This window comes from Phytophthora cinnamomi (genome assembly GCF_018691715.1).
Source record: "Phytophthora cinnamomi strain GKB4 chromosome Unknown Contig30, whole genome shotgun sequence".
Taxonomy (NCBI): domain Eukaryota; phylum Oomycota; class Peronosporomycetes; order Peronosporales; family Peronosporaceae; genus Phytophthora; species Phytophthora cinnamomi.
Genome location: NW_027150963.1, coordinates 213,497 through 241,373, shown reverse-complemented (window position 1 = coordinate 241,373; position 27,877 = coordinate 213,497). Strand labels below are relative to the sequence as shown.

The 27,877-nt window shown below is 58.1% G+C and overlaps 16 protein-coding genes across 16 annotated transcripts; 11 read left to right on the top strand and 5 right to left on the bottom strand.

Annotated features, from left to right (window-relative positions):
* Positions 1-131: 131 nt before the first annotated feature.
* IUM83_10212 (phosducin-like protein) lies at positions 132-828 on the bottom strand (the record flags this gene model as incomplete). Its single annotated transcript, XM_067934701.1, has 2 exons — positions 132-181; positions 255-828. 2 exons carry the CDS (start codon positions 826-828, stop codon positions 132-134), a joined length of 624 nt encoding a protein of 207 aa, XP_067793134.1.
* A 182-nt stretch (positions 829-1,010) lies between these two features.
* IUM83_10211 (immediate early response 3-interacting protein 1-like) lies at positions 1,011-1,398 on the top strand (the record flags this gene model as incomplete). The annotated part of the gene is made up of 3 exons (XM_067934700.1): positions 1,011-1,098; positions 1,163-1,249; positions 1,343-1,398. 3 exons carry the CDS (start codon positions 1,011-1,013, stop codon positions 1,396-1,398), a joined length of 231 nt encoding a protein of 76 aa, XP_067793135.1.
* A 477-nt stretch (positions 1,399-1,875) lies between these two features.
* IUM83_10210 (putative AP-3 complex subunit delta) lies at positions 1,876-5,177 on the top strand (the record flags this gene model as incomplete). Its single annotated transcript, XM_067934699.1, has 4 exons — positions 1,876-4,314; positions 4,389-4,454; positions 4,532-4,642; positions 4,713-5,177. 4 exons carry the CDS (start codon positions 1,876-1,878, stop codon positions 5,175-5,177), a joined length of 3,081 nt encoding a protein of 1,026 aa, XP_067793143.1.
* Positions 5,178-5,338: 161 nt separating this feature from the next.
* Positions 5,339-6,164, bottom strand: IUM83_10209 (Succinate dehydrogenase assembly factor 2; the record flags this gene model as incomplete). Its single annotated transcript, XM_067934698.1, has 3 exons — positions 5,339-5,716; positions 5,807-5,918; positions 6,013-6,164. 3 exons carry the CDS (start codon positions 6,162-6,164, stop codon positions 5,339-5,341), a joined length of 642 nt encoding a protein of 213 aa, XP_067793131.1.
* A 413-nt stretch (positions 6,165-6,577) lies between these two features.
* Positions 6,578-8,113, top strand: IUM83_10208 (Cytochrome P450; the record flags this gene model as incomplete). Its single annotated transcript, XM_067934697.1, has 1 exon — positions 6,578-8,113. One exon carries the CDS (start codon positions 6,578-6,580, stop codon positions 8,111-8,113), a length of 1,536 nt encoding a protein of 511 aa, XP_067793124.1.
* A 1,153-nt stretch (positions 8,114-9,266) lies between these two features.
* IUM83_10207 (uncharacterized protein) lies at positions 9,267-9,764 on the bottom strand (the record flags this gene model as incomplete). The annotated part of the gene is made up of 1 exon (XM_067934696.1): positions 9,267-9,764. One exon carries the CDS (start codon positions 9,762-9,764, stop codon positions 9,267-9,269), a length of 498 nt encoding a protein of 165 aa, XP_067793021.1.
* A 1,143-nt stretch (positions 9,765-10,907) lies between these two features.
* On the top strand, positions 10,908-12,530 carry IUM83_10206 (Lariat debranching enzyme B; the record flags this gene model as incomplete). The annotated part of the gene is made up of 1 exon (XM_067934695.1): positions 10,908-12,530. One exon carries the CDS (start codon positions 10,908-10,910, stop codon positions 12,528-12,530), a length of 1,623 nt encoding a protein of 540 aa, XP_067793022.1.
* A 195-nt stretch (positions 12,531-12,725) lies between these two features.
* Positions 12,726-14,051, top strand: IUM83_10205 (lariat debranching enzyme b; the record flags this gene model as incomplete). The annotated part of the gene is made up of 5 exons (XM_067934694.1): positions 12,726-12,814; positions 12,895-12,961; positions 13,049-13,139; positions 13,263-13,533; positions 13,676-14,051. 5 exons carry the CDS (start codon positions 12,726-12,728, stop codon positions 14,049-14,051), a joined length of 894 nt encoding a protein of 297 aa, XP_067793020.1.
* Positions 14,052-14,835: 784 nt separating this feature from the next.
* Positions 14,836-15,962, top strand: IUM83_10204 (uncharacterized protein; the record flags this gene model as incomplete). Its single annotated transcript, XM_067934693.1, has 2 exons — positions 14,836-15,120; positions 15,204-15,962. The coding sequence occupies 2 exons, from the start codon at positions 14,836-14,838 to the stop codon at positions 15,960-15,962; spliced, it is 1,044 nt and encodes a 347-aa protein (XP_067793130.1).
* Positions 15,963-16,503: 541 nt separating this feature from the next.
* Positions 16,504-17,955, top strand: IUM83_10203 (Ubiquinone biosynthesis monooxygenase COQ6; the record flags this gene model as incomplete). The annotated part of the gene is made up of 1 exon (XM_067934692.1): positions 16,504-17,955. One exon carries the CDS (start codon positions 16,504-16,506, stop codon positions 17,953-17,955), a length of 1,452 nt encoding a protein of 483 aa, XP_067793153.1.
* A 151-nt stretch (positions 17,956-18,106) lies between these two features.
* On the bottom strand, positions 18,107-18,801 carry IUM83_10202 (N-acetylglucosaminyltransferase complex, subunit PIG-P; the record flags this gene model as incomplete). The annotated part of the gene is made up of 2 exons (XM_067934691.1): positions 18,107-18,453; positions 18,522-18,801. 2 exons carry the CDS (start codon positions 18,799-18,801, stop codon positions 18,107-18,109), a joined length of 627 nt encoding a protein of 208 aa, XP_067793132.1.
* Positions 18,802-18,901: 100 nt separating this feature from the next.
* On the bottom strand, positions 18,902-21,925 carry IUM83_10201 (Chloride Channel (ClC) Family; the record flags this gene model as incomplete). The annotated part of the gene is made up of 5 exons (XM_067934690.1): positions 18,902-21,053; positions 21,120-21,182; positions 21,246-21,390; positions 21,484-21,807; positions 21,886-21,925. The coding sequence occupies 5 exons, from the start codon at positions 21,923-21,925 to the stop codon at positions 18,902-18,904; spliced, it is 2,724 nt and encodes a 907-aa protein (XP_067793064.1).
* A 513-nt stretch (positions 21,926-22,438) lies between these two features.
* Positions 22,439-23,479, top strand: IUM83_10200 (rna-binding protein; the record flags this gene model as incomplete). Its single annotated transcript, XM_067934689.1, has 1 exon — positions 22,439-23,479. The coding sequence occupies one exon, from the start codon at positions 22,439-22,441 to the stop codon at positions 23,477-23,479; it is 1,041 nt and encodes a 346-aa protein (XP_067793019.1).
* A 163-nt stretch (positions 23,480-23,642) lies between these two features.
* On the top strand, positions 23,643-24,380 carry IUM83_10199 (uncharacterized protein; the record flags this gene model as incomplete). Its single annotated transcript, XM_067934688.1, has 1 exon — positions 23,643-24,380. The coding sequence occupies one exon, from the start codon at positions 23,643-23,645 to the stop codon at positions 24,378-24,380; it is 738 nt and encodes a 245-aa protein (XP_067793027.1).
* A 111-nt stretch (positions 24,381-24,491) lies between these two features.
* IUM83_10198 (uncharacterized protein) lies at positions 24,492-25,662 on the top strand (the record flags this gene model as incomplete). The annotated part of the gene is made up of 4 exons (XM_067934687.1): positions 24,492-24,533; positions 24,603-24,685; positions 24,803-24,914; positions 24,976-25,662. 4 exons carry the CDS (start codon positions 24,492-24,494, stop codon positions 25,660-25,662), a joined length of 924 nt encoding a protein of 307 aa, XP_067793028.1.
* Positions 25,663-26,688: 1,026 nt separating this feature from the next.
* On the top strand, positions 26,689-27,695 carry IUM83_10197 (ovarian cancer-associated gene 2 protein; the record flags this gene model as incomplete). Its single annotated transcript, XM_067934686.1, has 3 exons — positions 26,689-27,129; positions 27,215-27,403; positions 27,480-27,695. 3 exons carry the CDS (start codon positions 26,689-26,691, stop codon positions 27,693-27,695), a joined length of 846 nt encoding a protein of 281 aa, XP_067793031.1.
* Between the last annotated feature and the right edge of the window lie 182 nt (positions 27,696-27,877).

The window sequence follows — 27,877 nt, the reverse complement described above, 5'->3', positions numbered from 1 at the left end:
CGACACCGTGCAAGGCAAAATCTATAGTACTTCAAGTAGTCGAAGTAAATGCACAAGGAAAGCGGCATCCCCCTTCCTATCCCCCACCGCTGTGATAAGCACAGCGTGCGGGGCCTCAGGTACTAGCGGAATCAGTCGTCCGCCTTGAAGACGTTGGCCTTGGCCAAGTACTCCTCCAGGTCTGCAATATAAACGCCACAACAACGTCAGTTCACCACCCTTCCACCCCCAAAAAGACACGCCGACAGCCGCACCTTCGACCTTCATCTCGATGCCGTTGAGCTTGCGGATGCCCAGGAGCTGGTTCTGCAGCGAACCCTTGTGGTACATGAAGAGCGTGGGGCAGTTCCGCGACGGCCAGTTCTCGATGCAGGCCTGCGCCTGGATGCTCACGAACTTGACGTCGCGGTGCTTCTTGGCCACCTCGCGCAGCACGTGGTCCATGACCTTGCACTCCTCGAGCGCGTCGTCCCAGAGGTAGGCGACGACCCAGTGGTCGCTGCTGCCGTCGGTCACCTCCTTGGTCCACTCGTCCTTGGCGATGGGCTGCACGTCGCCGAACTTGTTGCGCGCCGCCTGCGCCATCATCTGCTGGATGCGGCGCTCGCGGATGCGCGCCAGCTCGGCGTCGTCGTCGTAGTCGTCCTCGAGCTCGTCCAGCTCGTCCAGCGTGGCGTTCTCGCGCGGATCCACCTGCTCCTCCTCCTCGAGCTCCTCCTCGTCCGGCACCTTGGTCTTGGGCGCGAGGATGCCCTTCTTCACCAGGATGTCCTCCCACTCGGTCGTCTCGCCCGTGGGCGCGTAGAACACGTTGCCGCGGTCGCCCATGCTCGTCGTCAGCTGCTACTCGTCCAATTCGATACTGTGGTGACGTCGCTCGCTGGGGTTCAACCCAGATAAGTACGATCTCAACCTTCACTTCGCCATTTTTCGTCGTCCTACGAGCAGCTACAGAGCGCATCTAGGACCAAGTCTAGGACCAAGTCTAGGACCAGCAGCAGGAGCGGACGATGGGCGTGCTGTGGAACTTTGTGCTCACGAGTCTGCTGCTCACGAACGCCGTGTGCATCCTGCATGAGAAGCGCTTTCTGCGTCCACGTATGTGCTGCGCTGAGGCTGTCGATCTGCTGCGGTGGGGGAGCTGACGAGGTTCTGTGGGCAGATGGCTGGCACAAGGTGGACTCGTCGCAGGGCATGACCATTAAGAACCAGATCGTGGGCTTCCTCATCGCCGTGCAGTATCTCCGCTGTACGTGCGCGCTGGTGTGGGTTTTGGCAGCAGTGGAGTGGAGAGTGCTGACGTTGTGCTGCTTGGAACTTTGTTTTTTGTCATTCGATGCAGTCCCGCTCATGATCATCAACACGCTGATGATCCTGCTGGAGCTCGTCATGGGGTGAGGAGAGAGCCGCCTAGCCGCTCTACCTACACGCCCGAAGATGAATACACCAGCGAGTTTGTTTTCATGTGAACCCCTTCCGTGTCTTCACACCCTTTGCATTGTAGCGTTACTATAGCATTGCAGCATCTGACGCCGCCACACTCCACTTCCTAGCTGCCGCCTCCACTATAGATTCTATCCACAGCCTGCCTTAAAGCGCAGCTACTGCCGGTGTGAGTTGTGATCCCCATTTACGTGGTGCGCTTCCCGTGTGCTCCATATCTGATCTGCCTCGTCGAAAGATTTCGGGCCGAAACCCATTTGCATACAATCGCCAAGTCAAGCGGCTCCCGACCCGGGTCCGCGGTCCGCCGTCCTTCCCCCCTGCGAGGCGATCCGACTTTAGCTCTTGATTCGCATCGTCCTGATCCTTCGCCGCCGCTAGCGCGCACTAGTCCGCCCCGCCCCGCCGTCCAGCTGCCCCCGCCCTGCCGCCATGTTCGAGAAGAACCTGCAGGACCTGGTCAAGGGCATCCGCTCGGCCAAGGGCGACGTGAGCGTGTACATCTCGCAGGCGCTGCAGGAGATCAAGGCCGAGCTGCGCAGCACCGACCCGTTCGTCAAGGCGCAGGCCGTGCGCAAGCTCACGTACCTGCACATGCTGGGCTACGACATGTGCTGGGCCGCCTTCCACGTGGTGGAGGTCATGAGCTACGAGCGCTTCGCGCACAAGCGCATCGGCTACAACGCGGCCTGCCAGAGCTTCACGCAGTCCACGGACGTGGTGCTGCTGTGCACGAACCTGCTCAAGAAGGAGTTCGGCAGCGCCAGCGAGCACGAGGTGGGGCTGGCCATCAACGTGCTGGCTAATATCGTCACCGCGGACCTGGCGCGCGACCTGCTGGGCGACGTGCTGGCCATGATGGGCTCGCCCAAGCCGTACGTGCGCAAGAAGGCCACGCTCGTGCTGTACAAGATGTTCCTGCGCTACCCGCAGGGCCTGCGGCTGTCCTTCGACCGCCTCAAGGAGCGCATGGAGGAGCCCGACGTCACGGTCGTGTCGTGCGCGGTCAACGTCATCTGCGAGCTGGCCAACAAGAAGCCCAAGAACTACCTGGGCCTGGCGCCGCAGTTCTTCCGCCTGCTCACCACGTCCTCCAACAACTGGATGCTCATCAAGGTGGTCAAGTTGTTGGCCAGCCTCGTGCCAGAGGAGCCGCGCCTCGCGCGCAAGCTGCTGGACCCGCTCGCGACCGTGATCCAGAACACCCCGGCCAAGTCGCTGCTCTACGAGTGCATCAGCACCGTCACCACGGCGCTGCTGTACACCAAGAAGAGCGACGGGTCGCAGCCGCGCAACGTGGCGGCAGTCGTCAGACTCTGCAATGACCACCTGCGCCGCTACATTGAGGACCCGGACCAGAACCTGCGCTACCTGGGTCTTGTTGGTCTCGGCAACTTGATGAAGTCGCACCCGTACGTGGTCACGGAGCACCAGGAGCTGATTGTCGAGTGTCTTGCTGTGGACGACATCACGATCCGGATGCGAGCGCTGGAGCTGCTGTCTGGAATGGTAAACCCGGACAACGCGGCCCCTATTATCCGCGAGCTGATGCGCCAGACGCTGAGTGCCGACGGTGCTTACCGCCACGAGCTCATCACGCACATCTTGCATGTGTGTTCGGTCAACAAGTACGCCAACATTCACGACTTTGACTGGTATATTCACGTGCTGGTGCAGCTTGCTCGTGTGCCGGGTAACACTGCTGCTACGGTTGACGCCTCGCTGTCGTCGTTGGCCCCGTCATCGGGCAGCATGCTTGGTTCTAGCAGTAGCAGTAACCACAAAATGAAGGTGACGGACGACGAGCCTGCGAAGCGGTCGCATGGTGTGGAGGTGGCACGCCAGCTTGTGGATATCGCGGTTCGTGTGAAGAGTGTGCGTAGCGTTATGGTGGACAACATGATTGAGCTGCTGATGGAGAAGGAGGCACTCAGCGGTCCTGGAGCAGGCACTCTTCAGGAGGTGTATTATGCGGCGGCTTGGATTACGGGCGAGTACGTCATGGAGTTTCTGGATGACGTGGATGATGATGACGAGGAGGAGGAGGACGAAGATGACGATCGGGAGACCGAGGAAGAGAAACTTCAGCGTCTGGAAGATCTCTCAGATGAGATGCTACAGCCCCGCACAACAACGTTGCCTGGTCACGTACAAACCGTTTTCATTCAGGCTCTCCTGAAGATTCTAACAGCTATGGCCGAACGTGCGGACGATGCCACAGTGGAGCGTATTGCAACAGTCATTATGGAGCGACTTCCTGCTTTCGTCCAGAGCGAATACATCGAGGTGCAGGAGCGTGCTGTATGCCTGCAGCAGCTCTTGCTCGCGTTGAGCATGGGGCTTGGTGCTCTTACGGCGCAAGAGCGCACTGAGCGCGCGTTTGATGGTAGTGCCTCTCTGGATCCGGCGAAGCGCCTCGATGTGCTGAACTCGTACTTCGCTGAGCGATTAGCCCCTGTTGGTGTCAAGGCACAACGCAAGGTTCCATTGCCTGGTAATCTGGACCTGGACGAGCCTTTGAGCAAGTCAGAGGCGAAATTCCTTGAGTCGGGTGGTGACGTATCAGCATTTTCGAGTGAAGATGACCTCGAAGTGTCGTTTGTTAGCCAGGGGCACGCTGGTATCGGTGGCGGATACAGTGGTATTGGCGACGCGTCTCCTGAACGTAAGCCTGGAAGCAAGCACCACCGCCACCGTAGGCACGATGGTTCGTCATCTTCGGAGTCGGAATCGGAGTCGGAATCTGAAAACTCTGCGGATGAGAAAGAAAGGAAGGAACGCGAGTATGCCCGCGAGCAGGAGCGGCTGCGTAAGGATCCCTTCTACCTGTCGGCTGGTGGGCAAGCTTCAAATGATGCTGGATCCAACGCGGTAAGCTTATGTACTACGAGCTTGTTGCTGCCGAATCTGCTCGCTGATATCTATGCATTTGGGGTGATCTATAGGGTTTTGCGGATATGATGGGTGCCTTGGGCTCTGGAACGAACGGCAAGAAGAAGAAAGCCTCAAAGGTGAGTCGAGTGGTTTGGCTGGCCAATGGAAGAATCGTTAGTGCTGATTATGTTATCTTCATTTTTCCACTAAATAGAAGTCGAAGTCGCGTGACATTCTCGAGGATGAGTTGATGCCCGAAGGCGCACGCTCGAGTGATGAAGACCGTCGGCGCACTCGAAAGAAGCGTGGTTCAATTGGTGAAGATGTGCGTTGCCATTTGTCAAACAACTTTTTATCAATTGCTCCACTCATACTAACAATTTGTGATCTTCTAGGAAACCGATTTGGCTGCGGTGGACTTGAGTATCCCTCTGGGTGAGAATGAGAAGGTTCCCACCGAGCAATGGTTCCATCGTCAGACGCCAGCTGCGAAGCCAGCAGAAGACGACAAGAAATCCAAGAAGAAGAGCTCAAAGCACAAGAAATCCCCTCGGGGTGAGGACGATGGCAAGAAGAAGAAGAAGAAAGAGTCTTCGTCCAAGAGCTCCAAGCCCAAGAAGTCCTCGCGAAAACAAGAGGACTTGCTCATTGGCGGCTTTAGCGACGAGGAGCAGGAGCCAGTTGAAGCGCAGGAGAGCCGTCACAAACACCGTAGCTCCTCTTCAAAGAAATCCAAGAAGAGCAGCTCAAGCAAGAATGGCGGCGATGCCGAGAAGAGTAAGAAGAAGAGGAAGGACAAAGAGCACAAGAGCTCAAAACGTCAGGAGGCGCCGCCAGCAGAACCGCTTCTGCTCTTTTAGACGACCACCTCTTCGTTTGCAGGTACCATCTTTTCGCTGAGAGCGAAACTCAGCTGAAGGCATGAGACGAACCGAGTGAGGAGAACAAAATGACAAATAGGTGATGAATTTCTTCAGGTGGTCTATGGAGTGCAGCGCTAATGTGTCGGGTCGCAAGGAGCTTACTTCTTGTGCTTAGCCTTCTTCGACTTGTGGTGCTTCTCGTGCTTGTCCGACGAGTGTTTCTTCTTCCGCTTCACCACAACGGGCGAAGCGGTGGCGGCCTCGACAGCCTTCTCCTGTGGTACGGGGGAGGCATCCACGCGGTCCTCCACGAGCGAAAAGCAGCGAGAGAAGGGCTTGCCCAGTACGAACCGAGCACGGTCCGAGGCGAGCGGCAGCGCATTCACGAGCTGGTCCGTGAGCATGCGGTCCTCGCTCTGGAGCACATACTTCTTGTTGGCCTCTCCGGCCGTAACCTTGGCCAGCACCTCACCCGGCGCCGCCGCCTTGCCATCATCCACCTTGATGGTCACGTTGGCGAGCGCCGATGCGTCCAGCTGCAGCAAAAACGACAACAAAACCAACGAGATCGTTCGTCAGTCACACCGACGAAATGCTGCGGTTCCATCCAACAAGCAGCAACGCACGTTCTTAGGCAGCTTGAAGAACCAGAGCTCCTGGTCATTGTTGATCACAGCTTCACGGGTCACCGCCGCGCTACCCTTAAAGCTCTGGAAGCCAGGCGGGATCACGAACTCCCTGCATCAAGTGTTCACATGTGCATTGTCAGCGTTGTGACACAACTCGGAAACAATCAGCGGTGACGCTGGGGATCAATCGGGCGTCCACGTACTCGTCGGATTCTTCATCGGAGCTGGACTCCTCGCCCTCCTCGGCCGATTGCGTCGGCGTCTGCTGCTCCTGTTCGTCGCCGGAGGACGCGGCCGAGGAGCTCTCGTCGTCGTCGCGCGACTTGCTCAGGTTCAATCGCTTCGCGGGCGCCATACTTGGTTTCTGACCGTGGGAGGTGGCTGGGAAGGATCACAAGCGACTGGATCTGCTGCGGGCGTGAAGATGCGCGAGGTGGCGGGCGCGAGGAGCAGTCTAGACGCCGGAAGAGCGACGCAACTGCTTGGCGCTTGGCGTGTCTGTCGTTGCAAAATGACTGGAGTCAAGCCGTTGATTTTCTACTGCGAAATTCAAGGTTTTGGCGAGATATTTAAATTTGACTGCAGCCATCTGAAATACTTGCGTTCAGTATACCATACAGAAACGAAGTGTACAGTATTCGGCTTTTTAGAGTTGAAGTCGTTGCTGTTGCATGTTTCCTTGTCCTCGCCCAGATACGAGAGAGGACTTGAACTGCAGCTCCTTTTTTTATTTTCTCTCTTTCCAAGCCCACTACCTTAGTATTGATCATGTGGACAGACGTGCTCGTGGTTGCCGCCTCGCTCGCTGCATTTTACGCAGCGTGGCGAATCGTCTCCAGTGTGAACTCGCAGCATGTCGTGGATGCCGCTCTCACCAAGCAAGGACTGCACGCTCCAGCGTCGACAATTCCCTTTCTTGGCAACACGCTGGACGCCTGGTTCTTCCAGAAGGAGCGCTTCTGGGACTGGGTGAGCGAGCAGAGCAACCTCCGTGGGGGCAAACCGTGGGTGCTGCGTCTTGTTGGCCGACCCACAATTCTTGTATGCACGTCGCCGGAAACGCTGGAGGATATCTTCAAGACGCACTTCGACACGTTCGAACGTGGCGTCGAGCTCCGAGACCTGCTCTACGACTTCTTCGGTGAGGGGATCGTTGGCGCCGACGGTGAAAACTGGCAGAAACAACGTCGAGCCGCGAGCCACATGTTCACAACGAGAACGCTGCGTGACGTCATGAACACTGTCGTGAAAGAGAAGACGCTGCAGCTACGTGAAGTGTTAACGAAATGCTCGAAGGAAGGACGCACTGTGGATATGAAATCACTGCTTGGCAAATTTTCGGGCGACACGTTCACCAAGATTGCGTTTGGTGTCGATCTGAATGATCTCACCGGTGATGTGGACGCCAAGAACGATCAGCCTTTCAATGCGGCAGTGGAGGTGATGACAGAAGTCCTAGGCTCGCGTTTGCTGTCGCCCACATGGGTGTGGAAGCTCAAGCGATTCCTGAACGTCGGGGACGAACGCAAGCTCAAGCAAGCATGTGAGATCGTGCACGAGCTGACCCACAAAGTGATGAGCGAGTCGATGCAGAACAAGATGAGCAACAGGAAGAATGTGCTCAATCTTCTTGTTGAGTCGAGCAGTGGTATGGATACTACAGTTGTGCGCGACGCCGTCATGAACTTTTTACTTGCGGGCAAAGACTCGACCACCTTTAGCTTGGCGTGGGTTCTGGTGAGCTTGAACCGGCACCCGGAGGTGCTGGCCAAACTGCGGAAGGAGATTCACAAAAAGCTCCCCGAACTCATGTCTGGTGAAATCGGCATTCCTTCAGTGGACGATTTGCAGGAATTACCGTACTTGGAGGCGGTGGTGAAGGAGAGCCTACGACTGCACGCAATTGCGACGACCCGCGTCCCGAACAAATCGGTCACCTTGAGCGACGGAACCTTCGTGCCATTGGGCTGTGCAGTCATGATGCCGACCTACGCCACGGCTCGGTTGAAGAATGTGTGGGGCAGCGATGCCTCGCACTTCAAGCCTGAGCGCTGGATCGACCCCGAGACCGGCAAGGTCAAGGCGATGTCGCCGTTCAAGTTCGGGACTTTCATCTCGGGTCCTCGCCAGTGCGTCGGCATGCGCTTTGCTATGTTAGAGATGCGGATCGCCACTGCAGTGCTCTTCTGTCGCTTCGACCTCAAGACGGTGAAAGACCCGTTCGAGATCACGTACGAGTACGCATTTACCCTGCCAGTCAAGGGCCCTCTTGATGTCACGGTGCAGGCCATTTCAGCTGCGTAGGTGCAAGTCTGTGTGCAATCAGGTAATTGATATTTTGCTCTGATGAGCTTTTGCGGCTTGTAGTACGACAGTGTCCATTTTGCGTTCCATCCATCCAATCGTGACCTGAAGTAACCTGGCTGCGTCTCGGTGAGCAGCACATTCCAAGCAACATCCATCCAAATCATATCCTTTCTGTGGAATCGTGAACTTCAGACGCTCATTGCACGAAATGGCACCGACCGCACTGATCCGCTTCCTCCACTTGCTTCGACGTCGACTTGGTCAATGTCGACGTTCCCGAATGAACGCTCCAGATCTTCAATGCCAATTCCAACCAGCGACGACGACTAGCGAGATCGGGGGTGGTGAACTGCTCGACAGCTTCCTCGATAATGAATACGCGATGAAAAGCTACGCGGAGGAGATCAACCTCGACCGGATCCGAAGCTTGAGCTCCGAGGATCGCCGCGCTATTGCTCTGCGCCGATCTGCCATGTCGAACCTTGGAAGCCCTCAAAACACTTTGCCAAGTCTCACCCCGCGACAACCTCGCATCGAGCGCTTGAGTTGAATCGCACGAGAAGAGGTGATGCAACACGCGCCGTTCGTTGAAAAACTCGCTCCATCTTACATTAGTTATAATTTTTCTGGGATATTGGTACATTCTCGTACTGCGCGATTCACAGTAAACGCTGCTTTCACGACGTCGCGATGGGGAGTAGGTGGAGGGTTCCATGGAGTTCTGCTTCGGGTCGGCTTGCCTTCAATCGGACGCCATTGGTCGCAGAAGCTCGTGTCCCAGTCCCATCGTCGCGCCGCTCGCTCGCTCATTGCTCGTCTGCATGCCGTTCTTCTCTCTCGTCCTAACTATTTTCTGTACTTCTGCTACTTGGTATTTTTCTTGCCGACATTCCGTAGCACGAGTTGTCCGCTGGTTGTAAGTTGGTGTTGTGGTGTGTCACCAGAGTCCGCGCGCACGCGGGGGGCTCTGGCTAGCTTGGTGGTTTGTTGTTTTTCGATTGAGTCAGATGGAGCGCGAGTTTCTTCCTTTTTTCTGCGTGTGCCGTGATCTGTCCGGACACACGCGGTCGCTCGTCGCGTTGCTCACTCACTCCGTTGCGTTGAAACAGTGCCGCCGCACGTCAAAAGCCTGGTCGACGTGTGGGCGGCTCTACTTCACCGAGCGGGGCTGGTGCAGCGACGAGCGCATGTTCCTCTTGGCGTGGAAACTGTTCTTCTTCTGCAGATGCACGCCCTGCTGCTTGGAAAAGCTCTTGGCCTTGGCGGCTTTGGCCATCATGCTGTAGATCTCGGCGTCCACGTCCGAGCTGGAGCGCAGCTCGCGCGTCTTCTCGCTGAGCTTGTAGTGCAGCTCCTGGTGGCTCTCCATCAGGTCCAGCTCGGCCAGGATCTCGTTGATCTCGTCCACCTGCTCCAGCTCCAGCATCTCCGAGGCCGTCAGCGGGTAGAAGGCCGGGTCGAACAGCTCCTCGTCCGGGATCTCCTGCACGGGCTCCACGGGGTCGGCGATCACGAAGCCAGCCTTGCCCGGCGAGTGCGGGCGCTCCAGGTAGTAGTCGTCCGTGATCTCCGGGTACCACGTCATGGACGGATAGAAGGGCGGCGCCAGCGCATCCAGCGTCGACGAGGGCAGCGGGGAGGACACCATCTTTCTCGGTCTCTTGCTTCTTCTCCTGCGGGGCTTGAAGCGAATTGCGTTATGGGAGCCTGGAGCTTCAAGCGGCGCCTGCTTCAAAGAGGCGGCGCTTCTACGTGTTTTTCCACGCGTCCTCTCGGCCCAGATTTGGCGGTCTGAGTAGGCTTTGAGCGAGGTTTTAACGCTAAATCGCTACGGATAAGGCTAACTTGGAGGTGCGCGACCAGATGGCACCTCTGCCCTACCCGCGAAGAACGATCTTGCACTGAACTTCAAGGTCTCTCTCCAGTGGTTGCATGCCTGCAATAGGAGCTGGTGGAATGCGGAAAGGAACTCTCATATAGTTAATCACCTATTTTATAGAGATATTGGTCTGTAAATCGCAGTTAAAAGGTATACGGAACATTTTCAACATTCCTGATAGGGAGACTCGATAGTAGAATGGTCTTCGCATTCTTCTACAAAGGCCTTCCATGCCTGCGAAGCTCGCGTTGCACGCCGCTGATGTGTTTTTTGGTGGGACTCGCGCTCGCTTGCAGCCAGCACCGAAACAGTCCGCGGTTGCCGTGCGCCGCCGCGTGTACTGCGTCTCGACGCCAGGCGGTAAAACGCAGCAGGAGGAAAGTCCCAAGCAACTCCACTGCCGTCTGAAGGGCTGAGACCTCGGCGCAGGCGGCATAGGACGCGAAACTGAAGTATCCCTGGCAAAATTCCGCCCGAAACGCTGGGCTAATTGCAGACACCAGGCGCACTTCAACATCGCCGATGACCATGTTGAAGCCGTCGGATATGGTTGCAAAGCACCAGGTAAGTAACTTCACATGGGTAGCGCCACAGATGCCCTTTATTTTTCGGGGGTAGATAATCTGTTCACAGCAAACCAAAAAGTCAATTGCACGGGACGGCGCCACGCCACCGATGCCAGGGCTTGCGTCACAGCATCTGACGCGCATCAGCACCTGCTTAAAGCAGAGCATTATCTTTAGCAATGGGCTAGGCCTGCAAGGCCCCACAGTGCAACAACAGCAGGCGGCGCACCCAAGCAGCAGCTGAAGGCAACTTCAACAGGTCAAAAATATCGTGGTGTGGGCCACACCAGATTAGCGTGCCGGTATCCGCATCCAGTCGCCACCAAGAGCTCCGATATTGTCGACCATGGTGCGCGTCGCCGTGGTAGGCTGCGCCCACGGGCTGCTGGACGACATCTACGCGACCGTCAACTTCGTCAACGAGATGGACCCGGAGCACCCCGTGGAGCTGCTGCTGTGCTGCGGCGACTTCGAGTGCATGCGCAACATGCGCGACCTGGAGACGCTGGCCTGCCCGCCCAAGTACCGCGCGCTGCACGCCTTCCACCGCTACTACAAGCAGGAGAAGACGGCGCCCGTGCTCACTGTGTTCGTGGGCGGCAATCACGAGGCCTCTGGCTACCTGCAGGAGCTGCACTACGGAGGGTGGGTGGCCCCCAATATGTTCTACCTGGGAGCCGCGGGCGTCATCAACGTGGCAGGGCTGCGCATCGCCGGGCTTTCGGGCATCTACAAGCAGCAGCACTACACGGCGGGACGCTTCGAGTCCATGCCTTTCGACAACAACACAATGCGCAGCGTGTACCACGTGCGCGAGCTCGAGGTCTTCCAGCTCTCGCACGTGCAGCAGGTGGACAAGACTCCTCTAGGAGCGTTCCTGTCGCACGACTGGCCACGCGGGATCGAGCAGCATGGCAACGTGCCCCAGTTGCTGCGACGCAAACCGTTCTTCGAGCAGGAGATTAGGACCAACTCGCTGGGCAGTCCTGCGGGCGAGTTCCTGTTGTATCAGTTGCGTCCGCAGCACTGGTTCGCCGCACACCTGCACGTGAAATTTGCCGCCATTGTTGTGCACCCGGAGCAAGCGACCGACTCAGCACCCACATCGGCTAATGGTGACAATACGGAGACAGAGAAGTCGGGAGCAAATGTGGAGAAAGAAGCAGCGCCGAAGCCTCCGTCACAGCCGGCAACGACCAAGTTCCTGGCTCTAGACAAGTGTCTCCCGCGTCGCGAATTCATGCAAATCTTGGACTTGGCCCCCTCGGCCACCACTACAGAGGTCTCATCAACAAATGAACACAAGGATGGGGCAGAAACCACATCGACGACGAACGGAGATAAGCAAGTCGAGACCGAGCAAGAGAAGTCTGCCAGAGCAAGTCGAAGCCCGAAGCCTGCCGGGAGGTCGCCGCCTAAAATCATGTTTGATCTGGAGTGGCTGGCAATTTTGCGTGCGACACATCACCTGGCTTCGTCCAACAAGTTTGCGCCGCGCGTGCCCCAGGAAGAGATGAAAATCGAAGACAAGGATATCGCGTGGGTGAAGCAGCGTCTGCAGGAGTTTATTGCAGAGAAGAAGCTTAACAAGGTTGAAGGTGAGTGGATCACTGACTTTGTCAAGACAGCACCAGGACATGGCGAGGAGGGAGGACCGGTCCTCGTGACCGGTAATCCTCAAACAGATCTTCTGCTGGAGCTGCTGAAGCTTCCACACGTCGTGACGGCGCCGTTCGTCAGCGATGGCGCTACCGCCGCAACTATCGAGGACCCCAACGAGATCGACCTGGACGAAGACGACGATGATGAAGGCGACGATGCCGCTGAGGACGTGAAGCCCATGGAGACCGACGCTGCTACCACCGCCAGCAATGATGGTACAAATGCCAGCACGGCAGTAGGAGTCGCACCAGCAGCGGAGCCAGCGGCAGCACCCGCAGATCCGTGTGAAATCGACCTCGACCTGTAACTTGGAATCACATTTTGCTAGTTTGAATGACTGCGTAGACGATTGCAGTTGTACGCAGGCGTGCATGAGGACAATGCCAGCTGAAGGCATTGAAGCCGAGATGGCTACATCATTGTGTATAGTGTACGAACATAATTAAGTACGTCACATATTATGTCATACCGTACATATTTTCGATCATTTCCCCCATCGAAGATGAAGACGTGGGTCAGGGAGGCGTCGAAGCGCGCACGCGCACCGCACTTCGGGCCGAGGCTGGACTACGGGGTGGACACGACGCTGCTGTAAGACTCACCCACGATGTTTGGGGCGCTCGTGCCGTGCCTACCCGCTGTGGCTCACGGAGATTGCGATCGTCTCGCAGAGACTCCACTCTACGCTCGGCTTTTGTGCAGCTGGACTGCGATCAAGAGACCGAGGCCTTCCTGGATGTACGCACCGCTCTGTGTTCGCTAGTACTCGGTTTATTACACCGACTAACGCTGTGGTGCGCGACTACTGGTGCTGCCTGCCTGCAGACCTGCACGGGAGGGAGCTTGTGGGAATCCCTGAGCTCCACCGTACTCGGGCTCTTTTACTCGCTGACCGACGCGAACGGAATTCTCGGGCGTAAGTGAGACCGACGATCAGTGCCGACGTGGCATCCCATAGCAGCACCGCACTGGACGACTCCCGGCTCACGATCGTGCTCCTCTCTTGCTATCTCTTTCATTAATTTGTTGCGCGGCGTAGGTGGTCAGATGTTTGTGCTTTCGCGCGCCCAAGTGCAGCGACTTCTGCATCGCGAGTTGCCCGTGGCAGGAGGCCGCGGGTCGCTGCTCGACATTGGAGCCGGCGACGGAAACGTGACGGCCTCGCTGGCCTCGCTCGTGGACCAAGTGACCACGACCGAGGCGTCGGCCCCCATGGTGGCCCACCTGAACGCGCGAGGCTACAACAGCGTACAAACCTGCGACCTGCAGCACGAATTCGTGCAGTCGCGGAAGCCCTACAATATTATCAGGTGCGCTCGCTGCGTCGAGTTGGGCTCTTGCCCTTGGACGTGACCCTTTTATTGACCGCGCAACGCTGCGATGTGGTTTGTTCGTCACGATTAATCTGATGGATCGAATGGTTTTGGCGTTTTGGCAAAACTTTTGCCGCAGCATGCTCAACGTGCTCGACCGCGCCGACAAGCCGGTGACGATGCTGCGCGAGATCCGCGAGATGCTGGACCCGGAGAACGGCTTGTTCCTGCTGGCGGTGGTGCTGCCGTTTTCGGCGTTCGTGGAGGTGGGCACACAGCGCGTGGCGCCCAGCGAGAAGCTGCCGATGCGCGGCGGACTCTGCGCGGACGGTGCGTCCTTTGAGGTCGCCGCCAGTCTGCTGCTGCGCAACGTGTTGCTGCCGGCGGGCTTCAAGCTGCGGCACTTCAGCCGCGTTCCCTATTTGTGCCGCGGGGATATGCAGCAGCCGTACTACGTGCTGTCGGATGCGATCTTCGTGCTGGAAGTAGACGGCGCAGCGCAGCAGTCAAGTTGAAGTGAGCGCTGGCTACTTGTGCTGACTACTGTTGCTCGCGGCGAAAATAGTCCCAACCGCCGCCACTTGCTTTTCAGTAAACCGAGCTTTGCCACTGACTCCATTAACTAAGACCGCGCACCTCCAACAAGTCCGCGAAACCACCACGCTCCATGTGGGCCAGCACCGCTCGGAGCATGGCGAGTGCCAGCGCTGAAATGATGGCGAGCACGGATTGCTCGGGGTGGCGGCGCTGGACTCCAACTGGCCGACCAGAAGTCGCCTAGGTGCAGCAGGCAGTAGCGGCAATTGACACCGCGGCGGCGGAAGCTGCACCAACTGCAACAATTGCAACACAGCGTACTGGCCTTCTTGCAGGGTTGCTGCTTGGTGAGCGTGGCCTGCAGTGGCCAGCGGATACCTTGAAGGCGGTGGAAAGCGCCGGAGACATGCCCAGTGTGGGCTGTCAAAGGCTATTTTTAACGTGCGCGCATTGGCAGAAAATGCGTTCTCAGGATTTCTCATTGGTTGATTTGTCACATCTCTACAGTGGCTGACAGTGAGCACTGCTGCGAGAAATCCACCCCATAGCACGGGGATATTGGTTCTTACGGGTAAAATCGCCTAGATTAGAGTTTAGGCATTACTCGATAGAGCGGGGTATGCGTTTCTGGTCGCCACATAATCGGAGCGCAAAGAAAGGCAGAGAGCCCGCTTTCTTTCGCAAGCCGCACTGGCACAATTCATTTTGCGCTGGACGCCGCAGCTCAGGAACTGGCCATAGACGAAGCCGTAATACAACACCATGGCACCGCTCGCTGAAGCCTCCGCGCCCGCCCCTGAGCCGGCCACGGTCCTGAAGCAGAAGCCCGTCGAGGAGGAACCGCAGGGAGAGGCCCCGTGCGACGAAGACAACAACGACATCCCGCTACAGACCGCCAAGCCCCAGAGCGACGCAGCGGAGACCGAGACGGAGACCACGGCGGACGCCCAGCAGCCGGCCAAGAAGCGCGTGCGGTTCGACGTGGCCGACGTCGTCGAGTTCGAGCCCACCATGTGGACCGCCACGGTGTCCTCGGAGGGCGTGCCGGTACGACCTCACGTTATGTGATGAGGGGGATGCTCTGGTCACGATCTAAGGTTTGTTCCACTTGCTCTTCCTGCCCTCTGCAGCTCGGTATGTCTGTAGATGTGCGTCGCCGTACCAAGCGCCCGCTGGACACGTACGAGAGCGAGCGTCTGGTGCAGCGAGTTGACCGTCAGGAGTACATGGAGCTGGGCTACCTGGAGCCCGAGGAGAGACTAGACATCCTAGAGAACGCCGGCCACTCCATCTCCATCATCAGCCACGTTGAGCGCGAGACGCTCCGTATCAACCGGGAGCGGTGGGAGTCCAACGAGTACGACCTCATGTACCAGTACGGGCTGGGCGAGGTACCCCTGATGGAAGACGGCGACATGGAGATGATGATGATGCAGCAGGAGGACGGCGACGACATCATGCACGTGGACGATAGCGGCGACGAAGACTTCTTCTTCGGGGGAAGCAGCCGCAGCATGGTCGTTGACTCGGAAGTGCGCTTCGCCATGGAGGACATGGACGCCTACGACGCCATCAATACCCGCACATACGACGACCTGAGCATTGACTACGCGTCGGACTGCATCCTGGGCGACGACGAGAGCTCGGACGAGAACAACGAGCTTCCGTACGCCGTCGACTCGTTCGACTCGCCGCTGAGCTGCGACCTGCTGGAGATGGGGACGTCCCCCTCGGACGTGTCGGGGTCGCCGGACTGCATGCTTGCCGCAGCAACAGCTACGAGTTGTGCCGCAGCTGTTACCAGCTCCACCACTAGTGCTAGCAGTTCGACAGAGGCTGCTTCTCCTGCTGTCCCAGTGGAATCGGCGGCCCCCGTCGTCGCCGTGTAGATTCGTCGGAGCTCGCCAGAATTCCGCCCACACCCGCGGCGCGCGCCGCCGCGGATGTAGTATATGTGCAGCTGATTTCGCGCTGCGCCTTCCGAGCCGCCCTGATCGAGTGAATTGAAGTGGCCAAGCATCCCGTCGGTATTTAGTAAGCAGGGGAGAAGGCGCAAGCCGCGTCGACTGCTTCTCCCGTATATTTTGCCCCCTTTTGACTGTTGATAGCGGATAGTTTCGATAGGATAGTGCGTCTCGTATTATTATTGCTTCGATGAAGATAAGACGGTCCCAGTGAACTAATGCAAAGAGCCCATTGCCACCCTGCGCCGGCGTATCGTACAGTACTCTGCTTCTTGCAGGCCGTCACCACGTTGAAGTCCATTAGCGTGTCAACTTAGTCGGGGCTGTCAACTTAGCGGAGAACAGTATACTCGTAATATCCGGACGAAACCACTTTATCCGGACGGGACTGTGACGCCTTCGAGCCACAGACTTCGGTGCAAAAGCTACGCAGACTTCCCAGCGCCCACTTCCCCAGCTCGGCCCCATGGTGCTTTCCTCCGTCGCGCGTCTGTCGACGCGCCAGCTGCGCTGCTCGCGTGCCCTGGCGGCGCGCTCGCTTTCCACCGCGGCGGCCCCGTTCGACCCGCAGGTGCCGCACTACGACGTGGTGGTCGTGGGCGGCGGCCTCGTGGGCTCCACGCTGGCCTGCCAGCTCAAGAGCCACCCGGTGTTCAAGGGCAAGCGCGTGGCGGTCATCGAGCCGTCGGAGCCCCCCGTGGCGCCGTCCGTGGAGGAGGACTCGGTCGACCTGCGCGTGTTCACGATCACGCCGGCCAGCCAGCAGCTGCTGCAGAGCTGCGGCGCCTGGGACCTCGTCGCCGAGGGCCACCGCGCCGTGTTCAAGGACATGCAGGCCTGGGACGCCATGGGCGACGGATTCATCCGCTTCGACGCCAAGAAGGCCGGCAAGGACGTGCTGGGCCACGTGCTGGAGCACCGCGTGCTGGTGCGCGCGCTGCACGAGCGCATGAACGCGCTGGCCGCCGACTCGGCCGACAGCGCGCCGCTCAAGCTCTACTGCCCGGCCAAGGTCAAGCACTTCCAGCGCCCCACGTCGGTCTCGGCCATCTCGGAGATCGGCCTGGAGGACGGCCAGCGCATGAAGGCCGACGTCGTGGTGGCTGCCGACGGCGGCAACTCCATCATCCGCACGCTCTCGGCGCTCGGCACCTGGGGCTGGGACTACGACCAGCAGGCTGTCGTGGCCACCGTCAAGACCGACCGCGTCAACGAGACGGCCTGGCAGCGCTTCTACCCCACGGGCCCCGTGGCTCTGCTCCCCATGCGCGACGGCTACTCGTCCGTGGTCTGGTCGTGCTCGGCCGACATGGCCAAGGAGCTCACGGCGCTCAGCCCCGAGGAGTTCGTGGCGCGCCTCAACGATGCCTACTCTGCCCCGTCGACGACGCCCGTGCCGCCCGAGTTCCCGGGCATCCCCGTGCTCTCGGACCTGGTGAAGGGCGTGCACCATGCCGCCAACACCATCATGTCGGCCGCCGCGCTTACGGAGCCGTTTGTCGCTCCGCCCAAAGCCGTGGCTACGGTGGGTCACCGCTTCGCCTTCCCCCTCAAGTTGAAGCACGCCACCAAGTACATCAAGCCTGGTCTCGCTCTGGTGGGCGACTCCGCGCACACCATCCACCCGCTGGCCGGCCAGGGCCTGAACCTCGGCCTGGGTGACGTGCAGGCTCTGAGCAACCTGCTCGTGGAGGGCATCAAGAGCGGCGAGAACCTCTCGAGCGAGTACTTCTTGCAGCAGTACGAGGACGAGCGTATGAAGGCTAACATCACCATGCAGATGGCCATGGACGGATTCAAGCGGATGTTCGGCCCCACGCCAGACGCCGTGTCGGTGGCACGCAACGTCGGCATGGGCACGCTCAACGCCGTGGAGCCACTCAAGAACCAGATCATGAAGTATGCTATGGGCTTGTAGACGCGCCCGGGCAATCAGTAGATGGCGAGTTGGCGGCTCGGTGGTGTCGTATCAACTAAGTCGCGTTTCCAGGGAACGAGATAAAGAATCGTCAGAGCACGTAGGGTCAACTTCTATATCGTTTTGCTGGTGTTGTCGAGCACGCTCACATCTATTGCTCTTTGAGCTCCGTGTCCTCTTGCTGCAGATTGACCGAGAACAGGTGCCGGTTGACTTCAAAGATGGAGATATCCCCGATCCCGGGCGTAGCCTCCGTGTCGTCTTCAAAACACGTGGTACCCTCGGGCAGTGGCACCGTGTGCGTGTCGAGGATGGTCGCGTACGACCCAAGTCCGGGCGTGGACATCAGGTTCACTGCCTTGTAGAGCACCAGCGAGAAGAGGTAGGTCACAACGATCATGGCCGGCACCGCCACCGCCCAATGTTTGGATGGGAAGTAGGTGAACCCATAGGCCTCCAACGTGGCCTCGGGCACGTATGCCCACACCAGGAACAGCACTGCAGCGCAACACCCAGCGTCAATATCAATCTCCCAATTCAGCCGCAAGCTCAGCGTCTTCACGCACCGTAGAACAGAGCAGAGGCTAGCCAGCCCCCGAAGCCGAAGAGCTCCATCCGCATCGCGTGCAGCCGCTGCATCTCCTTGAACGACACTTGGGTGGTCGGCGGCGGGATGGCCGGCGCCTTCGCTACATGACGGAGTTGTTCGGAAGCTCCGGGGCCTGGCGGTGGAGTCGTGGGGGCGTTCGTCGTCGCCTTCCTCTTCCGGGCCATGGTCGCTGGAGTAACGTCGTTGTGCGTAGAAAACGTGACTGCACCGACACCGGGAGCGGAGACGGAGGCCATGGTGAATACAGTCTATTCAATTGATTGATTGATGCTGCGCTCTTACTTAGTTTGCAAGTACTGTTAGGATAGTGCTGACGGCACGACGGGTGATCGATCATCAGCGCGGGAGCAGTTCGTTCATGGGGGTGTCGCCTCCGTTGCCATCGATGTCGTCGTCACGGGTGATCGGGACCGAGTTGCTCAGCGCACGTTTAACTTGCTCGGTGCGTGACACCTTGCGGCGCAGCTTGCGGAAGAAGCCGACAGGAGGTGCGCCGGAGAGAGGATACACATCGTCCGTGTCGATGTTCTTGGCCAGGCGGAAACAGCGAGTGCAGTGCTCCTCCTCCAGCTCGCGTCGCGTGATGATGCCGCGCACGTTGTTGTGCCGATTCACGACGACGAGATGGCGGAGACCGGCACTCCGGAAGAGGCGATAGGCGCGCACGAAAGGGGCCTCCTCCTGGATCAAGTACGGCGTCTGGTTCATGTAAGGTGTGAGGTCTACCCACAGACCACGGTCTTCTTCTGACAACGTGTACAACTCGTCACCAGCGACTCGGCCAGCATGGGCAGCAGCAAGAAAGTCCTGATGCATCGGAGTCGGGATCGGATATCGCGGATAATGCGCCTCCATATCGTGGTACGACAGACAGTAGTTGCTGGCGAGAGGAGATTCCAGCAGCTTGTCGTCTACGCGAGGAGTGTCGTTTGCCTCTAAATCTCTAGGACGACGGTGACGTAGATTTCCTGTCGGTGTCACGTCCGGTTGGTAGGAGGCAGGATGCGGCTGGCGGTGGAATGGCTTAGGTTTCTCAACGCTAAAGTCGTTGTGGCTCAGCAGCACGTTGAGCTGCTTCCGCAGTATAACGCCCGCAAAAAAGCGGCTGCCAAACGTTGGGTCTTCCACGATGACGGGGAATGCGTTGTGCTTCGTGCTTACGAGCAGGTCAAAAATCACCCCAGCGCGCTCCACAGTGCGCAGCGTCTTCGGGTTCGGGGTCATAATGTGCTTCACACGCAGGAAGGCGCCGCGTAGTGGCGGATCCCAGTCCAGGAACGGCACGTGGCGCAGATGAATATGGATATCGTAGATACCTTCGTTGAAGTAGTTGCCGACCCAGCGAGCAAAGAACGACGTAAGAATAAGCGGCAGACCGAACTCGATGTTGCCCGTGCATTCGAGGATAATGACTGTCAGTGAGATGGTCATGCGTGTCACTCCGCCCAACATCGCCAGGCTTCCCACAAGCCCATACGTGCGTGGGTCAACCGTTTTCATGTGCTGCACGCTCGTAAAGTAATTGATCACTCGAGTCCACAGCCGTCCGTAGGCTGCCCCAATGAGCAGAGCGGGCACGAACAATCCGCTCGGGACCTTGAGACCGTAGGTTATACATGCCAGCAGCAACATCATAAGCCAGAAAACCACAAGGTTGCGCACATCAAACGAGTCCGGCGGTGCGTGAAACAGGTGCTTGATGGCTGTTTCTCCTCCCGTCAGCATCAGCGAGGCCAAATCATTGTATTGGCCCTCAGGGCAGTAGAAACGTACCAACTCTTTCTTGTACGGGTACTGCACAGTCTCGTCAGCTTGGAAGCACTCAGCTCCAGCCATCGATACGCTTGTACAGCTTTCGCAAATGCAAGCTGAACCGTTCTTCTTCAACATTTCCATTCCAAAAACGAAGGCCTTGTTAGGCGCCGTAGCGGCTCCAGCAGCATCTGCAAGATGAATGACGTCGTCACGAGCTTGGGGGAGGTTGTGGCACTTTCCAAGCAGGAATGGTGTCGAGAACAACAGCGATGAGATCAGAACAGACACGAGCAGAGCTTCCATCCACGCCACGCCACGTGTACGGACCCAGCGAGATCGCACTCTAGCAAGACGCGTATTGAGACCGTTGAAGAACGCCCCCTGCAACCCGCCGCCAATACCCATAAGAATGAAAAGAGGCACCTCCCATATCTGGTACGTGCTCGAGGTAAATGGCCCGAAGCTGAAGCTACCAGTATGACTGCCAAGGGTCCCCCACGACAGATTATCGTTCATTCCGGAGAGGAAGAATGCCAACGTAAATGTTGCAGACATGGCGCAGAACAGCGTTCTCCACGTGAGGGTCTGGTTCCAGAACGAGGCACCCTCCTCCAAAACAAACAGAACACCACCGATAGGAGCTCCGAATGCCGATGCAACACCCGCTGCAGCACCACAAGCCACGAAATCGCGCTTCTCTCTATCGTTTCGGAAACCTGCGAAGTAAGAAAAGCTACAGCAAAGTGTAAACAATTGGACATTGCCCGTATTTTACGTCGGCCATGGCGAAGTTGCTTACCTTGTGTCGTACCCTAGCGTTGATGACTTGCCCTGCGAGAGTCCTGCGGCAACAATCGCACCACTGCACAACATCAACTAGCGGTTAGCTTCCAAACTAGAATCCCGCCGTACATGCAAGCCGCACCTGTGGATCATTGGGCCTTCCTTTCCTACTGGCAGTCCGCCAGCCACGGAGCAAGTTGTGCCGATAATTTTGCAAAAGAACGTGCGCAGGCGCAGCATGCGTGGGATCTTCATGCCGTTAAGAGTCGTCTTGACCTCCGAAATGCCTAGACAGCAGATTCAGTGCAACAAATCGCGGCGTGCTTGAAGTGAGTACCCACTCCATCCCTCTCTTGCCTCGAAAGGCCACAACAACTCACCCGACCCAGCGGCAACAGGTTCACCGAAAGATGTGACAGTCGCAGCGATCGCTACGAGCCCGAGGTTGAACGCCACGATGCTCCAGAACGTGGTGCCGAAAAGCACGTGCTTTGCCAGCTCGTGGCGAATGGCGTACTCGAGCAGGTGTTGTTTGAGCGATGACAGCAGCGTGGTGAAGTAGAGCATGAAGACCGCCACGAGCGCCGTGATGACACCCGTGACGAGCGTCAGGAACCAGCGCGCGTAGATGAGCCGGTTCTTCTCCTGTCCGTTGCGGTACTTGTAGCCCATGCCGGACTTGTTCACCACGCTCTCGAACAGGTCTGCAGCAGTGGTCAGCCGCACCGGTTAGTGGTCGCATGGATCGTACTTTATTTTATATTATAACTAAGGACCCGCACCATAGTCCAAGCTCTCCAGGTCGGAGCTTTTCCACAGCATCGTCATTGGGCTGTGTCAATCGCGTTCGACTGCGACTTCCCAGGGCTGCGGTGCGGTACGTGCCGTGAATATGGTATCCAATTGGGTGGGGAGAGCTCCGCTGCAAGGGGGCGGGTCAGTGATGCACGAACAGCAGCGAGCGCGGAGATACGAGGCACGGGGGCAGCTCCCCTCGGTCCTGCAGGTCAGTCTCGGCTGGGAACTATGGGCGGAACATTTCGAGATGCGTCGCGCGGATTGGCTGACAAAACCAGCAAATCGGCGCGTCGTTGGGGTGTGACGAACGGCCAATCAGAAGCGGCCATTCTCAGAATCAGAGAACATTATCTCTTGTAGAGGGATATTGTGTTTAGGAGAATTATCTACTGAGTAAGTTCAAACAGAAACTTCTCTTGATACCTCATTACATTTATTTTCAAGGTTTATAGTGAGAAATACTGTATATCCAGATGTGTTGTTATCGCGTTGGAGAGGTAATCCTAACGGGTGGCAAAGCAGGAAGAGCTTGCCGCCATGTCGCCGCACCGCGAGCGCCTCACGCGCTTCTACCAGAAGTACAACGCCGACAAGCTGCACGAGATCGACGGCGTGCTGGAGCGCTTCAAAGGGCGCGAGACGCAGCTGTTCTCGGCGCTGGTGAAGAAGTACGGCCCCGAGCCGGCGGAGGACGAGCAGTTCGACGCCCAGAAGGAGGAGCAGGAAGAGGAGGAAGAGGAGGAGGACGAGGATGAGGACGAGGAGGAAGACGACGAAGCCGAGGCGAAGGACCTGAACCACCAGCGGCTGCTGGCCTTTTACCGCAAGTACAACCCCGAGAAGGTGGGCGACGTGCCGCAGGTGCTGGCCAAGTACAGAGGCAAGGAGTCCAAGCTCTTTGACGCGCTCGTCAAGAAGTACGGCCCCGAGCCGGGCGACTCGGACGACGAGGAGCATGACGACGATGAGGAGGATGACGATGAGGAGAACGACGAACAGGACGACGGCCAGCCCAAGCTGCGCAACGTGGTGTACTGCCCCATCGACACGTTCCCGCCCGAGTACTGCGAGTACGGCCCCATGTTCAACGAGTGCAAGCCGTGGCTGGCCGAGCACTGCCCCGACCTGGTGCTCACCAAGTACAACCGCACGGTGGTTGAGCTGCTGGAGGTGGAGCAGCAGATCGCCGACGGCGTGGAGGGCATCATGCTCGAGGTGGAGGGCAAGACCGTCAAGAAGAAGAAGAAGAACAAGATCGAGGAGGCCGCCAAGCGCAAGGAGAACTGCATGGTGACCATCTCCAAGAGCTCGCGCAAGGGCCGCAAGCGCCTCACCTTCGTCACGGGCCTCGAGGACTTCGAGGGCGTCAACATCAAGGACGCCTGCAAGAGCATGGGCAAGAAGTTCGCCTGCAGCTCGTCGCTGTCCAAGACGGACCAGGGCCAGCAGCAGATCCAGCTGCAGGGCGACTGCGTCACGGAGCTGCTGGAGGTGCTCCCAGAGATGTTCGGCGTGCACGAGGACCAGATCGTCGTCCTCGACGAGCCCGTCAAGGCCGGCAAGAAGGGCAAGAAGTAGGTACTGTAGTTGAAGTCGCAACGTAGCTCTCCAGAGCTACGACCCCCAATACAGCTTCGTGTGCTCGTAATCTGTAGAAAGCGCTCTGAAACTGTGAAATATGCTCCACAACTGTCAATCGCGCCCGTCAACTGTCACAATAGCTTTGGACTTGGCCGCGAGTATGAGCGACGACATCCTGGACAACATGTCCCTCTCGGACGACGAGATGCTGGACAGCTTGGCGGACGACATGCTCATGGAGATGGCGGAGGAAGAGGAAGAGCAACAGGCGCAGCAGGCGGCCACCCCCGCTGTGCCGCCGTCGTGGGCCCATGGAGCCATGGCGGCCCCTAGCGCCGCGACTGCCCCGCCCAACATGCCCGACTTGAGCCAAATGATGTCCCAGATGATGCCCATGATGTCCCAAATGTTCGGCGGCAACGCCGGCGCCAACCCCATGTTCGGAGGCGGCGCCAACTCGCTGCAGCAGCCGCCAGTGTCCTGGCAGGAGCTCGTGAGGCGCCACGTGCCCAGCGCCGAGCAGGAAGACTGGCTCACGACCATCGACAAGGACGCCACCAAACTGCGCGTGGCCAGCGCGGCCAAGGTGCTGACCAAGCCGCACAGTAGGTCGTACCGCACGACGCCGTCCTCCATGCCGAACGTGTACATGGAGACGGGCACGATGCTGGCCAACATGCTCAACGAGGCCGTGCGATCCTCGCAGCTGGAGCACAATCGCCAGTGGCAGGAGCTGCGCGACGGTGTCGTGTCGCAGCTGGTGCAGACCGGTATGGCCAAGGTCTACGAGAACAAATTCAAGGACATGCTACGACAGCGTGTCGCCAACGACCCGGACTACCTGGCGGAGAAGGACAGCGAGCGCTACCGTAATATCACGGAGGCGCTCGCCGTGTAGAGCGGATGTGGATCACGTTGCGAGCTGGTAGAACGGTGCCTACAAAGGGGATATTGAAGCAATGTTAAGGGTTTTGTTGACAAAGTGTTGAGTGGAGTAACTCCACCTCCACTGGAGGTGGTGTTTTCAGCGCTGCATGATTCAGAGTGCAAGGTAGCATCCGGATATGGGATATGTGAAGCTTTCGTGCAAGACGCCATGCGCTAAGGTTGTGTGTTGAAGTTGTCGGCAGCAGTGCGAGCGCTTCAGGAAGCTTTCCAGCCGTGGATACATGTACTTTCAGACATGTCGACTGCGTTGCAAGCGTCTGTCTGTGCACTCACTCTTCATTTTAGTATCCAGGCTGCCAGATCGGTCAGTGCCCGCGGGGACGCTCGTGGCTTCTAACCCTCGCCTCTGTCTTCTCTGTGTATTGTGTACAGCCGAGACGACGTCGTCCAGCCGAACGTTGGGGTCACGAAGAACTTGTTCCGTTCGTATGCTAGGGCTCTGGGCGGCGTGGCGGCCTGCACTGCGTCGCTCTGCTTCTCGGTGGTCGGTTGGAGCATTGGCGGCGCTGCTTCTCTCATCACTATGCTGGTGGCAATTATTGGAGCTTGCGGAGATGGACCACGCGCTGTTGCGTAGCCTGCCTTCTGGGATCCGCAGCTACTGGTGCGTGGAGCTCGAAGGGCACATCGATAGCCACTACTACCGACCAGAAGCCTGTGTCACTGCTCGCAAGCGCACCGAATCCATCACAGAGCTCGTGCGCACCTTCAGTGCAATGCTGGACAAGAGAGACGTGGACTACTGGGTCGACAGCGGCACCTTGTTGGGTCAATTCCGAACACAATCTGTCATCCCATGGGACGATGATGCCGATTTTGGCATGACGATGGAAGGCTACGAGCAGCTTCGAGACAACCACTGGACCGTTCCAGACGGATACGAACTCCAAGTCTACGACAGCAACATCCACCGTGCCCGCGATCGAGATTGGAATATCCCCGCTCGACTGGTGGACAAGACCTACGGCTTCTACGTGGATGTGTTCGTGTTTGTCGAATCTGAGGCCAACGGGGTTGAAATGCTGGGCACCCACCCGTCGAGCTGCTGGCACGCGTGCTCGAAGTGTTTGCAGATAGACCGGTACGCCAAGCTGCTTCTGATCCCACGATACTACGTGTTTCCTTTGCTGAGCTGCCCATTCGCCGACTTCCGCGTACTCTGTCCGGCGCGACGAACACTGTACCTAGAGCACCTGTACGGCCCAGACTTCCGGATTCCACGCAAGACATAGAGACTCTCACCCAAGCAGAGATAAAATTCAACGTAGAACTGTCTAGGCAGCTGTATAAATGCGCTGAAGGGGCAGGCTTACATTGCACCGCTTCACCATATTGACTTGCTCCTGTGCATTGACGTTCAATGAAGTCTCTGGTGGCAAAACTGTTAGAATGGAAATGCTCGACTAGTTCCAAGCAATGCGTGTTTGGTACGCTGCCGTGTGCTTTAGGGCAAACCAGTGAGATCGAACATAAGCCGATCCACACGTGATGAGTGTGTCGATGCCGAAGACGAAGAACACTTTGCGTTACGAACATCGTCCTGTCGGGCGCAACACCGCCAGCGCTTTCAACTTGGACTTGCTGTTATCAACCAGAGCAAGCTCTTAGGAGTACATGTACACGTACCGACTGACCAACTCGCAAAAATGAACCTCCAACAGTGCAGGAGCGTTAGATAGCAATCATATATCACCGGTTAAGTATTCCCCGCTCCTTTCCAGACCGATTGAGAGTACTGTAACGACAACCTGTACGTCACACCGAGTGCATGTACGAGCACACTACTGCATATCAAATGCATGTCGACGTATCGCAACATTGACGCTCGAAGTGTACATCGTAGTTGCTCGCGCCGACCAAACCTCACAGCAACGGCTGCTGCGCGCGCGCGCCTGCCGAGCCAAATCGGAATCTCGCTGCGCGGATCGAATGGTCTCCGACCGTCGCGATCTGAGCCCACACACGTCGCAGGTTGCAAAAATGGCGTGTTCGCCGTGATTGGTCGTGACGCTGCCAAGTCGATGTCGCACGTTCGTACCGTGGTACGTACCGTCAAATGCAAAACCTGTCCCGATACATCAAGTATCTATAATTTGATACGTCGCAAATCTAATTTGTATCACTTATGACCAGTAAAACCTCATATTCATCTGGGAATCGATAGGGTACCATTTAAAGGGCGGCAGCTACAAATCGCGAGTTTTGCTGGCGGAGGCGCTGGCTCCGGCGCATTCCCGAGCTCGTTGCGCAGCGCCAACATGACGGCGGCGCGCCTGCTGGGCCGGAGCACGGAGCGCAAGCTGCGGCTGCTGTGCCTGCACGGCATGTACCAGGACGCGGCCACGTTCTCGGCCAAGACCAAGTCACTGCGCGGCGCCGACGCGAGCGTGGACTTCGTCTTCCTAAACGGGCCCTTCACCGTCGTGCCGCCGATTCTGGCGCGCCAGAGCAAGCGCGCGAGCGCCTCCTGCGCCGCGTCCAGCAAGCCCAAGCGCGTGCGCTGCGCCAAGAAGACGACCGAGTTCCGCGCGTGGTGGCGGCCGCTGGGCATCCACCAGGAGGACCCCGGCAGCTTGGACGGAGACCGCGGCGTGCTGCTGGCCTTCCTGCGCGCCAAGTTGGACGAGGTCGGCGACGTGGACGGCGTGGTCGGTTTCTCGCAGGGAGCGAGTCTCGCAGCGTGGATGTGTTCGCGTGAGGTGGGTGGGATATGCAGCGGTGTTTGTTAGTGCACGCAGTAGCTGACGCAGTTCCTGACGATGTTGGGTCGATCTTTCTGCACAGGCCCGTGAGGAGCTACAGTGGTCTCCGAAGCTGGCTGTGCTCGTCGGCAGCTACCTGGGATCCCCGCAGTACTCTTTGGACTCGGGTGTGCTGCCGGGCATCGCGTCGCTGCACGTGTTCGGCTCGAACGACTACGTCATCCCGGCGGCCAAGAGCCAGCAAGTGGTGGACATATTTAAACAGGAAGAGGTTCGTTTACTTTGCGTTCGACGCTATGAAGAGGGTGCTCTTGAAGCTGACATGTTGTTGTTGTCCTTGTTACCAGACCATCGAGAACCGCGTGCTGACTTCGGTGCACTCCCAGGGCCACGTGATCCCCAAGTGCGACGATTCCAGGGAGCTGTTCGAGTCGTTCCTGACCCTGCAGCAGCTTCGATTGCTCGGCAGTCCCAGCATTTCGCCCTCGGCGGCCTCGGAGGTCGTCGAGCGCGATCTGGCCCCCTCGGAGGCTCTGGCGTCCCAGCGGGTCTGTGCGCTGTGAGCCCCCCAGCATCAAGGTGTCCGCCAGCGAGTCCACGAAGTGTAGCCATGTTGTTCCTGCATAGTTTCATCCAATGATAAGGCTCCTCGATCTTATTTGCTGAAATTCAAACTGTTTTCCACCAATGTCGACCCTTGCTGATCCAGAATTGCCAAAACACGGTGTGTTCCTGCGCACCACGA